At 43.4% G+C, this 21,399-nt stretch overlaps 2 protein-coding genes and 1 long non-coding RNA gene across 12 annotated transcripts in view; 1 reads left to right on the top strand and 2 right to left on the bottom strand.

Annotated features, from left to right (window-relative positions):
* The window catches only part of ILF3 (interleukin enhancer binding factor 3), a 28,271-nt gene extending 26,782 nt beyond the window's left edge, over positions 1 to 1,489 (bottom strand). For 3 of the 7 annotated variants that reach the window (XM_032208951.1, XM_032208954.1, XM_032208956.1), the window contains exon 1: positions 1,326 to 1,488. The gene's annotated coding sequence lies outside the window, so the exon portion shown is untranslated. Of the gene's footprint in view, positions 1 to 1,325 lie in introns of all 7 variants that reach the window. The other 4 variants (XM_032208953.1, XM_032208955.1, XM_032208952.1 and 1 more) reach the window with 2 other exon arrangements.
* Positions 73 to 21,398, top strand: LOC116502932. Its single transcript, XR_004254622.1, has 3 exons — positions 73 to 799; positions 5,823 to 5,987; positions 21,201 to 21,398. It is a non-coding gene; the product is annotated as an uncharacterized LOC116502932 (long non-coding RNA).
* Positions 13,014 to 21,399, bottom strand: part of SLC44A2 (solute carrier family 44 member 2) — a 50,495-nt gene continuing 42,109 nt past the window's right edge. For 2 of the 4 annotated variants that reach the window (XM_032208960.1, XM_032208961.1), the window contains exon 22: positions 13,014 to 13,161. In XM_032208960.1, the coding sequence (XP_032064851.1) occupies positions 13,058 to 13,161 (104 nt within the window). In that variant the 3' untranslated portion in view covers positions 13,014 to 13,057. Of the gene's footprint in view, positions 13,162 to 16,691; positions 17,105 to 21,399 lie in introns of those variants that run through there. The other 2 variants (XM_032208958.1, XM_032208959.1) reach the window with 1 other exon arrangement.

Raw genomic sequence — 21,399 nt, 5'->3', positions numbered from 1 at the left:
ATACCCTGGAGCAGTGTTTCTCAACCTTGGCCACTTGAAGATGTCCGGACTTCAACTCCCAGAATTCCCCAGCCAGCATTCGCTGGCTGGGGAATTCTGGGAGTTGAAGTCCAGACATCTTCAAGTGGCCAAGGTTGAGAAACACTCGTCTAGATGAAAAATCACTTCCATTCTCATAATTTATTCATACAATCAGCCGTACAATTACCGATGAACATATAACAGTGTTTCTCAACCTTGGCCACTTGAAGATGTCCGGACTTCAACTCCCAGAATTCCCCAGCCAGCGAATGCCAAGGTTGAGAAACCCTGCCCTGGAGTATACCATCTGTAAACTGAGAAAACTCTGGTCAAGGTTAAAACAAAAGTGGGATGCTAGCTGAGAAAATACATTATATTAAAAAAAAAAAAAACCCCAACCCTGCCGTCGCCCCACGAGGGAGCTGGCGTTACTGGCAAAACCTCCCGATCTGAAAGGATTATCCCTGCCAGCCGTTACAGACCCGTCAAGGCGGCCTGGGCGACGTGTCCTCGAGAGGAGAGGTAGCAAGTTCACGCCGCAATTTCTCCCCACGCGTTCGGAGCCTCAAGCCTTTAAGGAGGCTGGCGAAGGGGACACACACACGGGGACTTCACGGGATACACGGAGACGAGGAAACGCCGCGTGCTCTTCTCCGCAGAAAGGCAAAGGCTTTCCGGGGAAGGCGAAGAAGCAGCAGCAAAACCCCAAACGGACGGAACTGGAGGGTGGAATAAATCACCAGGAAATCTGGGAAGCGTCCCAGCTCTTTTTTCCCAGGTACCTAAACCGGCTCTTCTCTCCTTCAGAGGGGAAACTGCGGGGCAAAAGCAGCAGCAGCAGCAGCCGAGGAAAGATGACTGGGGGGGGGGGGGAGGGAAGTGCGGTAACGAGGAGGAAAGGCGCCATTGTGAGGCGCCCCTCCGCCGCCGATTCGAGGAGTTTCGGGGAGGCCGCACCATGAGCGCGCCCGCTTCCAAATATCGCCCGCTTCCCGTTAATCCGCTCGCGCGCCATTACTGCCCTCCCTCCCTCCCTCCCGCTCGCTCGCCGCCGCCATTTTGTTTCCTCCACACAATGGAGCGCGCGCGAGAGAGAGAGAGAGCCGAGCCTGAGGGGGGAGAGGCAGTTCTCCTCGCCCCGCAGGCCCCGTCCGTCCACCCGCTACGCCACCACCACCACCCACCCCCCCCCGACACGCGTGTTTCGCGCCCGGCCCCGAGCGAAAACCTATCCTTCCCTGAGGAAATCCTCGGATTTTTTTTTAGCGCCGCCCTCCCCCTAATCCATGCGGCCGGCTACTCACCGACCGGGCTAAATGCCCGTCGAGGGTGACCGGTAAGTTTATCTCCACACGTCAATCAGCCGCTGGGCGACAGCAGCAGAAGCGGCGACGCCGTCGACTTTGTCCGGCTGTAACTGCAGGCGCCGTGAGTGGGGGGGGGGGAGGGAGGGGTACGGCACGGAGGCGAAAGCGAGATCGGCCTCCCACGTGATCCGGAGATAGCCCCTCTCCTCCAATCAGGGAGGGAGGGAGGGGAGGAGGCGTCACTATGGCCTCGCGCGCCGGAGGGGTTACGAGAGCTCCTCTGCCCGCTTTCGCCCCGCCCTCTTTTCCGCCTCCATTTTCTCTCCCGCGTTGAGAGGCGCTGATGGCGCCCGCTGTGGGGGCTGCGCTGAATCCCGAGCGTTCCCGCGCTGGGTGGTTTTGGTGCAAAGAGAAAAGGGCACAAAGGGAGGGAAAAGTCCAGATGTGAGGCGTTCGTCGGGAGGTTGTGCGTGCTAACTGAGAAATAAGTTACACTCTAATGCAGTGTTTCTCAACCTTGGCGACTTTAAGTCCTGCGGACTTCAACTCCCAGAATCCCCCAGCCAGCGAAGCTGGCTGGGGGTTTCTGGGAGTTGAAGTCCGCAGGACTTAAAGTCGCCAAGGTTGAGAAACACTGCTCTATTGATTGGAGGGAATGCCTTCAAAGTTAAAGGCATTAACCTGAGATTTAGTTGGAGGCGAAAGGCAATGAACTCCCAACTCCCCCTTCCTATGCTGGTCCATTAACAAGCAGCACCGTTCTGTACCATTGAAGCGTCTAACTTGTCTTCGGAAGCTCCATTAAAAACGCTTCAGTAATCAAAGTTTAGAGTTTAGAGCAGTGTTTCTCAACTTTGGCAACTTGAAGATGTCTGGACTTCAGCTCCCAGAATTCCCCAGCCAGCGAATGCATTCTGGGAGTTGAATGCATTCGCTGGCTGGGGAATTCTGGGAGTTGAAGTCCGGACATCTTCAAGTGGCCAAGGTTGAGAAACTCTGGTTCAGAGTGTAAGAACTAACAAAGTTTAAAAAGTAAAATAAGCTGCATAGACTGAAGGCTGCAGTCCAGCATAAATTCATTACAGCCAGCTTCCCAATCCATTGACCTCTGGATTTCCTGGCCTCTCCTTCCTACTGTTGGAAGGGGAATCAATCTGGTTCTGTTGAAAGCTGGGAGAAAAGGCACTGGGAATAAAACGGAGGCGGATTGGAAAGAGGCCCTGTTTACTGATGAACTGAACCACCGGGGTTTTTTTGTTCTGGTGCAGCTGATGAAATGGAGCTGAGAGTGGTACCTTCTGGATTCCTATGGGGCCAGGTGGGAGTCATGGCTGGCTCTACAATAAGCAAAAGGGGAAAGGCAAATCCCAATTTTGTCAACCTTTTGTTGTTGCTTATCTGACTTTTTCTGTCATGACCCAGTCTTTCTGAACGGATTACCAAATCTGCATTTCTAAAAGCTGGCCATCTCATGTTTTCCTTGGGGCAGGGAAACCAGGGCTGGTTTCCGCCTCTTTTAAGGTTTTCCAGTCCCCACATTTCTACTCTAGGGGAAATATTCTATCCTGCTTTTTTAATAACCCCCCAAATAGTTCATTTTTGGAGGGGGGATTTCCCACACTACTTTTAATATAACCCAACAGTGAGGAATGCGAACCAAAACCCTTGTGTGTATCCATAATAAGCAGCCATTGATAAACTTCCCTTCTGAAAATCTTAAAACTTTTAAAACAATTTAAGGTACCTATGACTGTTTATTGTGACAGCAAGTTCCAGCTTAAAAGTAAACCTCCAATCAGTCGGCTTCATTGGATGAAAGTGCTTTGTCAGGAGGCAACTACACTTTGTTTTCAGGGTAGCTTTGAGGACACTGATAGTGCCTCAAGGATTCCCTAAAAGGATGCAAATGAGCAGCTGTCTGCAAAGAAGATAAATCCTTCCATCACCCCCATCAGCCGCACCATCCAGTAAGAGCTGAAGAAGCTTCTTGGATGAGAAGCAAAACAGCTTCAAAGAAAAAAAGCCCAGTTGCCTCCTGAAAAAGCACTTTTGGGACAGTTCTTTTAAAATTTAAGACATTGATTGGATTATATTCTATTGCTTGTGTTTGCAGTATATTGAATTCCAATATGACATCATTTTCGCCCAAGGCTCTGGCTATTTCAATCCCAGTGGCTGATACTCATGTGAGTGGGGCTGTGTCCGCCGTTCATGCACGTGTGCCGACCCCCCCCCCCCATTCAAACTGCAAATAGCCCATAGGTAAGTGGGCTGCGGTCTACAGGTTGGGAACCCCTGATACTGTATAATGCCGTGGCATGCGGAGCCATTTGTTAGGGCATGCGAGGCATTGCCCTGTCAGTTGGCCAGTGCGCATGCGTGCAGCATCTAACTTCAGCCTTCTTTTGAGGCCATTTTTCGCCCTCCGGAGGCTTCCTTGAAGCCCCCGGAGCGCGAAAAACAAGCCCTGCAGGCAAACCGGAGTTTCAGTTTCCTGAAGGCTCCGGAGGGTGAAAAATGGCCCTACGGACAAACTGGAAGTCACTTCTGATTTGGTCATAGGGCCATTTTCCGCCCTCCAGAGCCTTCAGGAAAGCTGCCTGAAGGCTCCAGAGGGTGAAAATCGGCCCTATGGACAAACCAGAAGTCACCATTCCTGAACTTTTGGGTTCCCCGTATGTCCGTTTTTTGTCCTCCGGGGCCTTCAGGGGCATTCAGGCTTTCCTGAAGGCTCTGGAGGGCAAAAACCGGCCCTACAAGCAAACTGGAAGCCTGAAGGCTCCGGAGATGGAAAATTGGCCCTATGGACAAACGGGAAGTCACTATTCCCGAACTTCCGGGTTCCCTCTAGGTCCGTTTTTCACCCTCCAGAGCCTTCAGGGAAGCTTGTGAAGCCTCCAGAGGGTCTCTGGGGGAGGCTGTTTTCGGCCTCCCCAGGCTCGTAGAAAGCCTCTGGAGCCTGGGGAGGGTGAAAAAAACATGCCAAAAGTGTCTGTGTGTGTGTGTGCTGGTTGTGTGCACGTGTGTGTGTGTGTGTCACGCACATAGCATGAGTGTGGCACCCTTGCGTATGACCCCTCCTGCTTTTGGCATGGGACCCAAAAAAGGTCAGCCATCACTGGTATAGTGTATAGGTCAGTGTTTCTCAACCTTGGCCACTTGAAGATGTCCGGACTTCAACTCCCAGAATTCCCCAGCCAGCGAATGCTGGCTGGGGAATTCTGGGAGTTGAAGTCCGGACATCTTCAAGTGGCCAAGGTTGAGAAACACTGGTATAGGTAGTCCTCAACATACAACCATAATGGAACCCAAAATTTTTGTTGCTAAGCAAGTAATTTTACAACCTTTTTTACTACAATTTTAAGCAAATGACTGGAGTTAAGTGAATCATATTCAAAGGTTACAAATGGTTATTACATGACTCAGAGACAGTGTAACTGTCATCAATACATGCCAATTGTAAAGTGCCCAGACTTTGACCATGGGGATGCTTTAAGAGTTATAAGCCATTGTAACTTTGGCCACTAAATTTGTAAGTTCACTACTATCTGTATAGAAGTATATCAACTTCATTTTAGTCACTTTATAACAGGTAGTTGCATACTAACCAGAAATGCTGATTATTCTGAGTCCTTTTTCCTATGTACAGTAGTTCAGAGATAATGCAGTTGAAGCTACTGTATATTTTGTATCATGCATCAAGGATTAAATTTCCATAATAATCACAATAAAAATCCTGCAATATCTCAATACTAATAAAAGTGATATGAAACTTGGATAGTCTTTGTTAAGAAAATATTAGTCAATAATAAGAATATCAATTCAAAATTATTTCGATAATATTTAATAATCAAGAAACCTAACCAGTTAAACCAGCCAGTTTAAGGTTAGTGCAAGAAACAATTCTTCAAGTAACCTGATAGGTTGACCGTGATTGAGTCTATTGTGTTTATTGTCTTCATGTTTTGCTCGCAATATCTTTTTGGAATTGTAAGTCACCCAGCATCATTAGCTGAGATGGACAGCTATAGAAATTGAATACACAAACCTACATTCCAATCATTATAAATTTACTGAGCGTTACCACCCCATTTATTTACATTTTTAATTAATAGATTCATATACTTAGAATGCCAACAAGTTCAATTCCCCTTTCAATGTGTGAATTCCCTAAATGTTTCCCTAAGTGTTATTTGACATGTTTGTATTGAACTCCCCCATTGGAATGAACTTTGAAGAAGCAAGATAGGAGGAGCACTGATGCCTTTGAATGGTGTTTTTTTTTGGCGGGGGGGGGGGGGGAATGGTGGATTCCTGAAAATACTGTGGACAGCCAAGAAAATAAATTGATGGTTTATTGAACAAATGATTAGATTCAAATCTGTCCAACCAGATAAATGTGTAGGATTGTGTCAGGGTTCCAAATAGCATCCAAAAGTAAATTGATTGACAAATTAATTTCCTGAGCAACATTCTAATGCCTTCCATTTGAAGGAAGAAAAGAGGGTAACGCGCAGCAAGATGGATGGACTCTTTACAGTTATGATGATGGATGCACCATTAGAAGAGTGGAAAGAACAGCTGAAGAGAGATCTCACAAGAGAAAATCTATGCAGGCTGAGCTCACCCGGCAACTGGATTATATGCTGATTGGACCAGGTGACTGGAGACTTTTTTGGGGGGGGGGGAGTGACAAAGTTTGACTTTTAATTGGGTGAAAAGCTGGCAGGAACTTAGAACTGGCTTTCCACCAACTCTCTGACAATTTGAAATGTCCCAATAAAATTTGAGGAATATGCCTGCCTCGGAGTACTTGTTGGGGACATGATACTTAGAACACCAGGCCTGTTACTTTTGCCTGCCTCTTTCTAGGGTCTCTCGGCAACATTTTTGTCTCATGGTGACCAGAACTGGACGCAGTATTCCAAGTGGGGCCTCACTAGTGTATAGAGCTGTACTATTTATTAGTATCTTTGATACTGGTAACCTTCTATCTTTTCCCATTGTCAAATTGATTCAGATGACAATCACTGTCCAGAACATGAGAAAAAAATAGTGGTGGATTTCGCTTGAAACAAAACATACGGTCCAGGTATGGAACAAAATGGCTCCTTGTTCCAAGCAGAGATCAAAAAATGGTGTTTTGTTGGCAGGAGAAATGGAGAGTGTGATGCACATCAGCCATGCCCTACATTATTTCTAAATCTTTATAAAATCTCTCTGGGCAGTTTTGTTTGAGACATGGCTGGGGGGGGGGGGGGTGTAAGGATGATTGATCACAATATCTAGGACACAATGCATTTCTTTCAGGTTTAGGGCTAAATACACTTTATATTTTGTACATGTCTAATCATTCACAATGATTAAATTTCTAATATTATATCCAACATTGGCACATTTTGAGAAGAGTTCAGGAAAAACAGAATAAGTCCAAAGAATGATATTTAGGGCAAGTAAGCAAGAAAGGTTTAGGAAGGTTTTTGTCTTGAGAAGACAAAATTGAAATGCAATATGATAGCACCTTTTAAATACCTAATGAACTTCACATAGAAGATTGTCAAGAGGTATTTTGTCATCCAGAGTTCAGGGCATAGAATACTGGATTTAAAGTTTGATGAGTTCCCTCTTCTAAATCTTTAGGAATGTATTGAAGAGTCCTGGGCCTAAAATGGAATCTTGATGTACCCAACTGTTTCCTTCCTTCCATGTAGATGTAGTTCCATTGATGAATACAGGTAGAGTGTGATTTGTCAGCCAGTTATAGATCCATCAGCTGGTGATGCTATCTATCCCACATTTTTCTAACTTACCAAGAAGTAGGCTGTGATCTACTTTATCAAAGTGGACAATCAAGGGTTAGGAGTGACATGATAGCAGTCTTCCAGTACTTGAGGGGCTACTAGAGAGAGGAGGGGATGATCTATTCTCCAAAGCACCAGAGGGCAGGACAAGAAGCTTATTAAAGAGAGATCCAACCCAGAATTAAGGATAGATAGATTTTCTGACAGGGAGAACAATCACTCAGCAGAACAGCTTGCTCCCCAGAGCTGTGGGTGCTCCATTCCTGAAAGTTTCAAGAAAAGATTGGACATCCATCTGTCCAGGATGGTATAAAGTCTCCTATCTGGGACGGGGTTGGGGGGTTGGAATAAAAGACCTCCAAGTTCCCTTCAAGCCCTATGATTCTGTGTTTTGAATAATTGTTAAGGCTACCCAATTCCAAAAACCCTGCCATTTTGAAAAATCTACTTACTGCAGAGAAAGACAATCATCTAATTCACCAACAGATATAAGGATCACTATTGTTTACCATATATGACTTAGGTATACAACTAAATGGTAAATGGGATCATTTATAATCATGGCAAATCTACAATGACTTCTTGAAAGGTAACCTGGGTGTAAAGGGAAGAAAACTTGGCCTTCAAATAATTACAGGGCATACTCAGATAATGAACTTAATAGCTCAAGTACCATCCTATTAAAGAGAGGCAGATTAATTACCCATTTAATACATATATGCAGGTGCTCAATATAGTTATTAGCACTGCAGGTAAAAAAACCGATGCATTTCCCTGTCCCTAGCTTAACACTTCAGTCGGAAAAACTAAGATCTTATGTTGTAGAGACTTGTGCTTGATACTGACTTCCTAATGCCACTATTCTGTTGGGAAGCCTGGACACATTTCCTTTTGTTTTGAAAAGTTCACCCAACATAGAAAGTCTACTCATAGAACCTAACACAGATATGGCTCCAATCAGCAGCCATTTTCTCCCTCTCTTATTCTCTGAATTACTACTGGATGTGATACCTAAATCAGTGAAGTCCTTTCTTACACATGCTCTTCACCATCACTTACCCAGCAGCTACATCTTAGCTATAGAAATCCAGGCAATCATTAGATGATACCCAAAATATAAACACTTTTTGTTAACATCAATAAGCCAATTAGTTAACAGGTGAAAATAATAATTATTATTTTTGAAAAGTTTTTTTATTTTAATTGAACAAAAACACAAAAAAAGAATCATCCTTCATTACATCTTGTAGAAAGCGTGTCGATTGGTTACAGATAACTTTCGTGCATTTCTTCCACAGTCATTACTTATAGTTCATATTAGATTATACACTTTAAATCAAAAATCTTTGTATATCTTACTATCAATGTACCCAATTCTCATTTGACTACAATTATTTGAACGTGTTTTTACCTCAAATCCTTCATACTTAAAGACACAACCACATAATGGCATTCATTGGCTAATTCAAAAAATCCTCCAATAACATTACACCTTTATGACATCTTTTAAGTAAAAGTCAATTAATAAAGTTTCTAAACCTTCCCCCCTCCTTCCCCCCAACTCACTGCTTAGAATTTATATCCAAGTTACGCTTGCCAATACCATAGCATGTATATATTATTAAACAATGCCCATTGACATTTCCTTGTTGCTATTATAATTGGCTAAAAATCATTTACTATTTATGTCCCATCTCCTCTCGTCAGACCCCTCTCTAAAAGAAAAAAAAACCTTACACCTTTATGACAAGATCTAAATAAAAAATTGTTAATAAAATTTATAGGTTTTTTTCCCAAGATTCAATTTGCAATTTATATCCAAATTTCTTTTACTAGTTTGCCAGTACGTATATATCATTAAGCTGTATTCATTATCATTTCATTATTGTTATTATAGTTAATTATTTGTTAACAAATAAACATTTAATAACAATCTAAAACAATCTAAGAGTTACCAAATTCCTACTTATTGATCACCAAAATCAACTAATTTTTTATTATCAACTTTCATTGTCAACCTGTATCTTTCCAGTAACAAAACAGTCTTATCTCTCTTGCCAATTGTGGTGTCAGTCTTCTTTTTATCTCCTTTATAAGGTTTTTATAAGACTTCTCTCCACACTGTTGTTTGAAGGATCTCTCAGGTAATCTCGCTGCCTTCCAGCTGCTACTAAAATTAGCTTGTCTTTGGTTGTCAATCTTGCTTTTGAAAAAAAAATTCTTCTTAAATCCATCATCATTACCATTTTTTTCCCTGTATCTTGGAATCTGGGGTAGAGCTCCAATTCGTCGAATTCCCTTTTCCATATTCCCTTCTTTCCACTTTCACCCACATTTGCTCCATTAATAAATTCATCTATTGTCTTGTCTTTATCTTCTATATCTTCATCCTCCCCTTTATTTTTGGGGGCTCCAACCCCATCTTTTGCTGTGAGGAAGACTAGTCTTTCCAACTTCTTCTCAATTCTCCCATATCCTTCCAATAGATTTTGAATTCCAGCCAAGATATTTTGAAATTTTAAGGTTTCCTCATCTGAATATTGATCCATGTTTCCAAAAAAGAAGAAAGAAAAAAAAACTAATAGTCACTGCCACTCTAGCTTTCCAGGCCTCTTTTATTTTTTTATTTTAGGTTGACTTGAACACAAGTTCTTTTATGCTCTTCAAAGGAGAAGGGTTCTGTTTCCCGCCCTTTCTTTTCCCTGCCAAAATAGTTCTCAAAGGCACCTGTGAAAACAATTCATGCCCTTGGCTCTTTATCAGTGTCTGTAAACAAGTTGCAAACCCTTCAGCTGCAAAGTCAGTGAAATCAAAGAAGGAAAGAGAAGAGATACGTTGTTTCAAAAACTCCAGCCTCTGACCTCCGAGTGGCAGTGTTGCTATTTTTCAGTTTCTAATATTTATCTCTGGCTTATAGGAAACAAAGTTCTTTAGATTTCTTTTAATGCAATTTAATAGCAATAGCAATAGCAGTAGACTTATATACCGCTTCATAGGGCTTTCAGCCCTCTCTAAGCGGTTTACAGAGAGTCAGCATATTGCCCCCAACAATCTGGGTCCTCATTTTACCCACCTCGGAAGGATGGAAGGCTGAGTCAACCCTGAGCCGGTGAGATTTGAACCGCTGAACTGCTGATCTAGCAGTAGCCTGCAGTGCTGCATTTAACCACTGCGCCACCTCGGCTCAAGTAATAGGAAGAATTGTTAAAATAAAAAGAAAGGTTTTAATCCAGAAGTCAAAAAATAAAGCAGCAAAAAGCAGAAGAAAAAAAATAAATCCGTTCACTTTAAGAGGAGAAATGAGAAACGTTGCGAGCACTTCAATATACAAAGTATAGTTACAAAGAAAAAAAAAGCTTTCCAAAGCAATCCAATATGAGTTAATTTCGCCGCTCATTTCTTTTGCTTAAGGATCTAATTTGGCTTTAAAGAAAAAATTCTTTGGACAGTCTTTCGCAAAATAGAAAAAATACCTCACCAGATGGACTCACTTTCTCTTTTTACTTCCTTCCTTCTGGAGCCGTCCCGACTTCATCAGCCTGAGGGCTGCCTGTTTACCGCCATCTTGAAGCACTTCCCTTGGGTTGATCAGGGACTTTGTGATGTCCCTGAGACCAGCAAGGCTTCGTCTTCCTGATCACCATCTCTGCGAGACGGTTTAGGTCTCAATGGACCATCCAGCAGCAAAAGTATCAATGGCGGTCTCGGAGTATCAAGACCACACGTTGTGACATCGTGAACCGAGTCTAAAAAAGTGGGAGGAGGCTCCTCTGAGGCGATGACATCACTTGGTAGACTCAGTTCTATTGGTTACTGACTGAGTTAACCCATGCATGACCGCTGTCTGCACCAACGTTGGAGAATGACAATTATTTCACTTATGTGATACACCTTGTGCATTTTGCAAGAAGTACATAATAGGTTTCAGTTAAAAGAAAGAAATAATTTTGAAAGACAAACTTTACATCTTCCACAAGCTTAGACAACTAGATTTAGAGACAGAAAGAAGAGACAACCTTTTTAATGGCAATTTGCAGGCATTAAAAAAGGATGCTAAACAAATTTACAAAACAAAATGTTTTAATATTTCATATTTTCTGTGAAAAGTACAGCAATATAGGAAATAAAATACCAAAAAGCAAAAATTAAGCTACATTTATTTGGGCAGCTTAAAAATACATGGCTTTTTAGAAGAAATTTCAAAGTAAATTTCTGAGTATATACTACATAATTTAGAACCTTTTCTATTATTATGGCTCCTTTCTTGTCATGAATTGATTTATTTCATATTTCATGCTAATGTTATTGTTTTACATCATTTTGACTATTTTTATTAAAAATACAAAGCTACTGTCAAACTTTTCTTTCCAGTTTTAACAATCTAGGATATACTTTTCTTGCCTGGATTTACTAGTGCTTGGTGTCATTATTAAATTTGTCTTGGGGATGTGGAGTGGCAGTGAAGTAAATTTTAGAAAATAGATTTTTCTATAAACATTACTATATAATATCCTGGGATCGTTGAGTTTCTTAGAATAACAGAATTGGAAGGGACCTTGGAGGTCTTCTAGTCCAACCCTCAGCCTAGACAGGAAACCCTATATCATTATAGACAAATGGTTATCCAACATCTTCTTAAAAACTTCCAGTGTTGGAGCTTTCACAACTTCTGGAGGCAAGTTGTTCCACTGATTAATTGTTCTAACTGTTAGGAAATTCCTCCTCAGTTCTAAGTTGCTTCTCTCCTTGATTAGTTTCCACCCATTGCTTCTTGTTCTACCTTCAAGTGCTTTGGATAATAGTTTGACTCCCCCTTCTTTGTGGCAACCCGATATTGGAACACTGCTATCATGTCTCTCCTAGTCCTTCTTTTCATTAAACTAGACATACCCAGTTCCTGCAACCGTTCTTCCTGTGTTTTAGCCTCCAGTCCCCTAATCATCTTTGTTGCGCTTATCTGCAATCTTTCTAGAGTCTCCACATCTTTTTTCTCTACATTGAACTGAAACTGAATACAGTATTCCAAGTGTGGCCTTACTAAGGCATTATAAAGTGGTATACTTTACGTGATCCTGATTCTATCCCTCTGTTTATGGAGCCTCTGTTGATGCAGCCTAGAACTGTGTTGGCTTTTTTGGCAGCTGCTGCACACGGCTGGCTCCTATTTAAATGGTCGTCCACTAGGACTCCAAGATCCCTCTCACAGTTACTGCTATTGTGCAAGGTACCACCTATACCGTACCTGTGCATTTCGTTTTTCTTGCCTAAATGTCGAACCTTGCTTTTTTCATTAAATCTTTAAAGTTACCTTTTTAAGTGGTCAATGATTTACATTAAATAAATGTCATTACAAGAAAAAAATGGAAGACATGGCTAATAACTAAACTTGATCAAATGCAGCTTTATTGGATCACTAATACTTAGCGCTCTACCTGTATTAGCAAGCAAGAATTGCTGATCCAATGTTTAAACGGTCCAGGCCGAATAGGATGAATGGTTTTCTTAACCGGTTTCAGTCTTAACAGATCTCAGTCTGATTTATTATGGTGTACTCCTAAACTACATCTAGGCCAGTGTTTCTCAACCTTGGCAACTTGAAGATGTCCGGACTTCAACTCCCAGAATTCCCCAGCCAGCGAATGCGAATGCTGGCTGGGGAATTCTGGGAGTTGAGGTCCAGACATCTTCAAGTTGCCAAGGTTGAGAAACACTGATCTATTGTAACCTGTGGCTAATTTTTCATTTTAAGAGGGGAAAGAAACAAAAACCTCTAGACTCAAAAATCAAGAGATACAAGATGAGAGGTGTCTGATTTTGCCAAGCTACAGTGATACGGCACAGCCAGGGGTAGCAGATATCGTAACCTCGCAGATGCTGCTCTATCTTGACAAAAGTCAAGTTGGTGCATCTCATTCTATCTCATGGAAATCATGCATCTGTCTCTTTGTTAGTCTTCTTCAGGAGTTTTCTCAGGTCAGATGACATGAAGTAAGGCTTCTCCGGAGAGCCATCATTGCGCTCCAGGTCTTCCACTGTAAAGAAACACAAATCCCCCCCAAGCAGAGGAATGTGAAAACATCTTTTCGGGACAAAGCATTGCGTAGGAGGAATCCTGGTTTATGGGAATTAAGGTAAACCTGATCACTGCTTGCAGTAGAGAGTAGATCTCACCAGGAGCAGATAAGTACATATGACAAATATTCATAATTGGACTGAAAATTATTCTGATTTGAGAATTTTCCTCTTCTGGTATTCAACAGAAAGAATGTCAAGAGTTTTCCACCCAAAAAGATCTGGTTGGGGACTTTTCAAAACCCCGTCTTAAAGTAAGGGCACAAATTTTGCCATTCTCAAAGATCCCAGGCACATTTCCCCCCATGGGACACAAAGAACTTGGATAACAGAAACTGTCATTAGCAAAACAAAAGTGGAGTTATGTAAAGTTTTCCTATTCATTATTCACATTTGGAAATTATTCTTTACCTCTTTTCTGCAATTAAACTTCCCTAGATAAACATTTCCTACTCATACGTAGTAACACACCAAGAGATACAAGTGAAATATGCAAATAGCAGGTAAAAATCAGCATTATCCCTTTAGAGCAGTTGTGTTCATCTTTTATGCCTTTTGGGTCCTCAAACTTTTTAAACAAGAGGCCGATTCACAGTCCCTCAGACTGTTGGGGGGAGTGGCGGACCAGTTGGGTGGGTGTGGCTAATGGTCATGTGACTGGGTAAGCATAGCCAATTTAGCAGTCCATTAAACAATCCACACCAACCTTTGTTTGTTTTGCTGCTTGGGGGGGGGGGGTTATTTGCTTTTGTTTGCATGTTGTTCTTTCGGTTGACTTTTAAGTTGTTTAGTGGTCCGCTTCAGGATACTCAGTTTTGCAGCAATTCTTCTCAGCCCCAAAGAGCTTACAATCATCCCGTCCCTCTCTCTCTTTCCATACCTCTTTCCCCCTCTCTCGCTCTCTCCTGGGGGGATCTGCTGCTTTTGGGCTAGTCTGGCTGGCCTGGGATAATGCCCCGGCTCTCTGCTTCTGCTCTGCTTCACCCAGGACGAATGGAAAGCGTGCAGATATCTTGCACTAAGCATGGAAGCAATGCATAATTACGTGGCGTGCATAGCCTCTCCCATTGGGACCCTTCGGTTCCCCCCCACCAGCGGAGCAATGTTGGACTAAAGTCCCTGGCAAATCTCCGAGCTCTTTCCTTGGTTGGCAAAAGTCCTGGCCCATTTTTGCCCTCCCCCGCCTTCCAGAAGCGTGACCCGTCAAAACCGCGGTCCACAAAAGCGCGCTCGATGAAAGCGCGCATTTGATGTCATCACAGCGCGACGAAAAAAATTAAAAATTGAAATAAAAATAAAATTAAAGCAAGCTGATTCTCATAAAGGTAAGGGTTAGGGTTAGGGTTAGGTTAAGGGTTAGGTTTAGAGCGTTAGGGTTACGTTTAGCGTTAGGTTAAGGGTTAGCGTTAGGTTTAGCGTTAGGTTAAGGGTTAGGTTTAGGGTTAGGTTAAGGGTTAGGTTTAGGGTTAGGGTTAGGTTTAGGGTTAGGTTTGGGGGGGTTAGGGTAAGGTTTTTGCTTTATTTTTACATTTATCGATCACAGCGCGATGTTTTTGTCGCGCTGTGATGACGTCACGTACGCGCTTTCGTCGAGCGCGATTTTGTCGTCCGCGGTTTTGTGGTGGAACCTCCAGAAGCCCTCTGCCCGCCCGCAGAAGCCCTCTCCCAGGGCTAAACAACCAATTCCGTTGCATTTATTTTGCACAATGACAATAAAGCCAAGAGCCAAGGTGGCGCAGTGGTTAAATGCAGCACTGCAGGCTACTGCTAGATCAGCAGGTCAGCGGTTCAAATCTCACCGGCTCAGGGTTGACTCAGCCTTCCATCCTTCCAAGGTGGGTAAAATGAGGACCCAGATTGTTGGGGGCAATATGCTGACTCTCTGTAAACCGCTTAGAGAGGCCTGAAAGGCCTATGAAGCGGTATATAAGTCCACTGCTATTGCTATATTGCTATAAAGACTATGCTATAAGTCCTGCACTTGGCCAAAGGGTGGGGGCTGCTTCAGCCGAACCAGTAGTGGTCTGGCACTCCGGTTGCTCGTCCCACCCACCCACTCACCTCACCCCCCCGGGAAGCTTCCCTGCCTAAGCTGCCATGTGGAGCTGCCCTGCGCCCCAACTGAGCTGCCTCCTCCTGCCTACAGGTAAGTCTCACTAACGCCCCCTCCCCGAGCTTGCTGTGCCCCCCCCCGTCCCCACTGGGCTTACCACATTACATTCCCCTGCCTCTTCCAGGAATCCCCACAAGCCCCTTTTTGGCTCCCAGCAGGCTTCAGGGACACCTGCGAGGCCCAAAATAGGGCATAGGGTGCCTAGCAAGCCTTCCTGTAGCCCCCTGGGAGCAAAAAATGGGTTGTGTGTGGGGGGGGTCTTCAAGGGAGGAAAAAAGAAAGAAATCCTCACCATTTTGGGATCCCCAAGTACACGGAACAGAGGTCTTCAAACTTGTGGAATCCAGCTCTGCTGGCTGGAGAATTCTGGGAGTTGAAGTCCACAAGTCTTAAAGTTGCCAAGTGTGAAGACCTCTGGCTTGGAGCTTGAGTTGAGAGCTTATTGAAAGTGCAGCTGTCCTTGCTCAAGGTTAAAGCCATCATGGCGAACCTACGGCACGCTTGCCATTGCTGAGGGCATTCGAGGCATTCCCTTGTCAGCTCCAGTATGCACGTGGGCGCTGCTGGCCAGCTGATTTTTCGGCCATTTTTCTGATTACAGAAAATTACACTGATTACAACTGCCAAGACACACCCACAAAATAAGCCACGCCCACAGAACCGGTAGTAAAAAAATGAAACCCACCACTGGGCTGGTGGTGGGATGGGGTGATGTTGGGGGGGGGGCAGCCTCGTGGTCCCGAGTGGGCCAGATTAATGGCTTCGGCGGGCTGTAGTTTGAGGATGCAACTACAATTGCAGTTATATACTAATTCAAAATCTGTTCAACCAATAGAAGTGTACAAGTAAGCAAACCTTTGTTAAAGCATTTCGTTTGTTTCCAAGCAGATGCTTTCTTCAGCCTCAAAATATTGCTATCTTTCTTATGGATAGCTGCACAGGGAATATAGGGAATTTGGAACAGTGGTGGATTCCGGATCCCGTTCCAACCGGCCCGGCGGCGTCCGCATGGATGGGCGCAGCGCACGCATGCATCTTAGCACCTCAGCGAGGCTCTGTGATGCTCCAGCTGCTCAGCAGACTGTTGCACAGGCGCTATATGTGTTGTGCGCCTGCGCGGAAGCGCCGGAGACTTAAAAGACCAGTAAGGAGCTCGGGCGGGTGGGGGGGACCTCCAGAGCACCGTACCGGAAGGGTATCCAGTGCTCCGGGCAGGCTCCAGTACACCCGTATGGGGCGTAGCAACCCACCACTGATTTGGAATCTGAAAAGGTCCAATATTTGAAAACATTTTTATTTTCATGGAAATTGTTAATATTCTGCTGTTGATATTAATTTTACTTCATATTGAATTGTTCTGGTGTTATTCTTTGATAGGATATCTGTGCCAAAAGCAATCATAGTTAAGATAGCAACAGCACAATCTTACTGAGGCTTTCCTCCCCAACTTTGAACACCTTTGCCCTCCAATTTCAAGTCCTTTTTGGAAAATGTCCTGGACAGAAACAGCTTAAAGTATATACCATCCACAGCTACTTGTTTGACGCAAGTCAAGAGCTCTCATCGTTTCTCAGAATATCGAAAACTGCCCTTGGAGGTAGAGCACATGCACATAAAAGGCTGGCAGTGGGACACCTGCATACATCTTTCCCATTTGGTGCCTCGTCCCTATTCTTGACTCTCAGCACTTTTGGAAGATTTTAGGCTTCCCTTCAGGAGGATTTCACTCAAGGCAGGGGACATGTAATAAGGCCGCTCAGGAGTTCCATCGTTCCTTTCCAGATCTTCGCCTTTTGGAATTCCAAAGAAGGCAGAGAACGCATCCATCAAAGAATGAACGAGAGAAGCAAAGCAAAGCAAAAATAAACAAGGCAAAGAGATACAAAGCAAAAGAGGAGAGAAAAAAGGAAATGTTGAAGTTAATTGCAATTAAGATTCCTCCACCAAGTCAAGAACAAGATAGCTTAGACAGTAGCCTATTTCTATGCTGTATTATAGCACAATCTTGCAAGTATAGCAGAAGGGAATTGCTGTGAATTAAGGGATGTGGAAAGGATGAAAAGTTACTGGTTGCAAAGTCACAATTAGCTTTTCATCATGCTACAATAAAACTAAAACTACACTACAATAGGAAAAATTGAATATACATTCTAGCGAATGAAGATGCATCCACTTGACATCAATTTGCTATTTCCTATGGCTGGTGGCTTTGAGACCAGTATCATCCAGCAATTTCTTCTGATCTTCCAAAGCTTATAATTCATTCATTGGCAAGCAAAGCAGAAGGCAAATAGGTTTAAATACTGTCTTTCTGATCCTGTCCCTGGACTTTGATAACAAATTAATTCGAGATGGAATATTTTCACAAATTTCGAATTAATTTAAAAGACAGTTTTTTCTCCTTAAGGTTCGCTCAAAAAGAAAAGAACATTTCTAGAACAGCAAAAATATATGCAGTGTTTAATTTTTAAACACTGCAAAAATATATCATCATCATCATCTTTTAACAACTCCATAATTTCCTGTGGGCTGAAATCTGGACAACTGAAATGGAGCTAGCAGAGTGTTTAATGGCCGGATGCCTTTCTTGTTGCCAATGCGGAGTTTTATTCAGCAGATATATTCTTATATATTATATATTCTGATTATGAGGCGAGAGCTTCACTTCTAGGCCACCACATCACTCCAAACACTGCAAATATATATGCAGTGTTTAATTTTTAAAAATTACAGATACAAAACCACTGTGTTATTTTACAGAACTTATATAACTTGTTTTGCTTGTGCAACAAACTAAATTAAAAAGTATGATTTGTATAGACAATATTTGTACATTATTTATTGTACTGAATTAAATGTTTTAAAATTTTGTTAGAAGGAGTTGCTCAAATATAATGAATAGTACTTGTATTTACTTTATAGTAATTTCTAGCCTTTGAAGAAATTCTACAAGAAAGGATTGTTCATTACTTCTAGGTAAACAGTGGGACCTAAGCTTTTTCCAGTCTCTTGCAGCAAACCCCCTTCCTTCAACTGTATGCACTGACTTCAGCTAACTGTAATTTCTTTACCAAATACTTCACTTTAAAACAAGAACTACCACTAGCAAAACACGCCACCAGAAGAACAATATACAATTGTATATTATACAATATACAGCCCTTGTGTATTATACAATATATACAATATACAGCCCTTGTATATTGTATATTATACAATATACAGCCCTTGTGATCTCTAGGCTGGAATACTGCAATGTGCTCTACATGGGGCTGCCCTTGAAGAGCATCCGGCGACTTCAGCTAGTTCAGAACGTGGCCGCGCGAGTGATCACGGGCGCACCACGGTTCGCCCATATAACACCGATCCTCCGTGAGCTGCGCTGGCTACCTGTTGATCGTCGGGTGCACTTCAAGGTCCTACTTACCACCTATAAAGCGCTCCATGGTAGTGGATCTGGCTATCTGAGAGACCGCCTCCTGCCAATTACCTCCCTGCGTCCCATCAGATCGCACAGGGTAGGCCTCCTCCGAATTCCATCCGCCAGTCAGTGCCGACTGGCGACTACGCGGAGGAGAGCCTTCTCAGTTGCAGCTCCGACGCTATGGAACACCCTCCCCGTGGAGATCCGCACCCTCACCACAGTCCAGGCCTTCCGCACAGCCCTCAAGATCTGGCTAGCCCGTCAGGCCTGGGGATAGGATTTATTCTCACCCCGCCCGAATGTTGAGTGAATGTTGTGTTTTTATGGTTAATTTTTTTTTCTTACTCACGTTTTTTTCTTTTTTTCTTTTAAGTCTTGTCTTGCACTCTCTTCCCCTATTGTTGTAAGCCGCCCTGAGTCCCCTCAGGGAAAAGGGCGGCATATAAATGTTCAATAAAATCTAAATCTAAAACCGTTGGCTCACTCAACTCCAACCGAGCAAAGAACCATACTTTGTTTGTGAATTATTAATCAGGCTTCTACTGCTTTTCCCCCCTGTCTTCCAGCCATCCTGGTGAGCCTGGTTTTGGCCCGCCAATCAAATGCAATGTGATTGCTGTCATGAACTCCTTAATTTTATTTTCATTTTTCCTCCTCAGCTTTCAAAATGGGGCCAAAAGAAAAAGTCTCTTTTGCCTCTTTTGTTACTGCCCTAAAATACTTATTTCTTAGAAGACAAGGCCCAAAATAGGTATTTTCAGAAATTGCCTGAAAATGTTTTTCCTCAATTGAAACAGGAAGCAGTCTTAACCCCTCACCAAAGAGGCAGTTAGCCTTTTGCAGGATTAACTAAATTTCCTATAACAATTCTCCATTTTGCATCTCTTCATGTTTATCTGTTTAGCATAAATTTAATGTTGAAAATAATAGCAGATCAACAATGCTGTAATTAAGCAAATCACGTGTTGTGTTTTTTCCATTTCTTTTACTAGACCAGACAGAGTTTCCAGGGGGGGAAAGGGAGGGAAAAAAAGAGTCAAGACTCAGAAAATCATTCTTGTTTTCCAAATTTGAATCACTATCACTAGCAGTTCTTTCTAGTTCTTTATTTATGATCATTTTGAATCTTAAAATTTACCTATACTGAGGCAAACATCTCTATCATTTTACATATCCTGTTCCCCGAAAATAAGACCCGGTCTTATTTTCTTTTGACCTTCGAAATAAGTGCCAGGGCTTATTTTGGGGGGGGGTCTTAATTTTTTTGCCCTACTCTTCAGGGCACTTCAGTGTCCCAGAGAAGCCGGAAAGAGCACTTGGGCTCTGGGCTCTGCTGCTGCAAAAGGCGTTGCTGGCGCTCTCTGCGTATGCGCGAGGCCAGCGAGTGGGAGTGGCTGGAGTCACAGCTGCATCTTCCTCCTGCTTCAGCTTTGCCTTCAGTCGCAAGCAGGTAGTTCATGGCAAAATGAGTTGACTTGGGAGGTATTCCTAAAGCCTCAGAAGGAGGGGGGGTCACTTGGACAGGAGGCTGAGAAAGTGGGGTTAATATGCGAGATGTTGGGATGGGTTGAGCATTTCACCTTCCTGCCTTTCGCGAAGTTTTGGCTGCACGCAAAGACAGCAGAAGCAGCAGAGACTGCCCTGGCGTGTTTCTCTCCCCCAAACTCTGCCAGAAATGGGTCTTCGCGAGGCTTGTGGCGCCAGGACATTGCAAGGCTTCTGTTGCTGTAGGCACACGGTGGAACCACTGCAATGAGCCTCGTGGGCACCCTGCTGCGAGCGGCTGCACTAGTGTGACAAACCCCACAGTAGCGCCACTACTTGCACATGCAACGCCACGAATCTCGCGTGCTCCAGCGCCAGGAGCCTCATGCCAGCACCCCTTCCCCCGGCTGAGGGCAAAGCTAAAGCAGGAAGAAGCAGACACTCGCATCCTGGTGTGGGGGGCTGTGAGCAGCTGCAGAAGAAGTTGGTGTCAGGGCAGGGGAGGCCTGGGTGCGGCATTGTTAAGATAAGTGGGTGCAGGGCGCTTTGGGCAGATCTCCCCCCCCCCACAGCTTTATTTTTAAGCCTGCACCTCCCCCCATTCACACCACCAGGTGGAGAGCAGGGCTTAAGCAGGGCTGACTTTTGGGGGAGGGCTTGTTTTAGGCGCAGGTGTGAAAATCAGGCTAGGCCTTGTTTTCGGAGTAGGCAATATTTCGGGGAAACACAGAACTAATTTACTTTGTTTCTTTCATGTATTTTCGATTTGTGGATTTTTTTTCTACATCTTAAATCATTTTATGCTATTTGAAATGAAAATATCACAAACATTTATAGTCCTTCTTTCTATTAAAAAGAAACCATGGAGGAAAAAAAGTTACATTTTTCTAGGCTTGAAAAAGCTAAACGTGACCCATTCATATTAAAAACTTTATATTATTTTTATATTTTAGTCAATTTGTTATTTCCTTTTCCAGAACTGCCAGACAAAAAATATGGAGATGAAAATTAAGCTACAAAAGTTTTCCTTAACAAGAGGTCAAGAGAAAGCTCATCTTCAGGAACTTCTCCCGAGATGGTCTACAGAATGGCGGGGCAGGGCTGTCTTAGAGCCAAGGTGGCGCAGTGGTTAAATGCAGCACTGCAGGCTACTGCTAGATCAGCAGTTCAGCGGTT

This window comes from Thamnophis elegans, chromosome 2 (assembly GCF_009769535.1).
Source record: "Thamnophis elegans isolate rThaEle1 chromosome 2, rThaEle1.pri, whole genome shotgun sequence".
Taxonomy (NCBI): domain Eukaryota; kingdom Metazoa; phylum Chordata; class Lepidosauria; order Squamata; family Colubridae; genus Thamnophis; species Thamnophis elegans.
The sequence above is the reverse complement of the archived record's forward strand: the minus strand, read 5'-3'. Positions and strand labels throughout refer to the sequence as shown.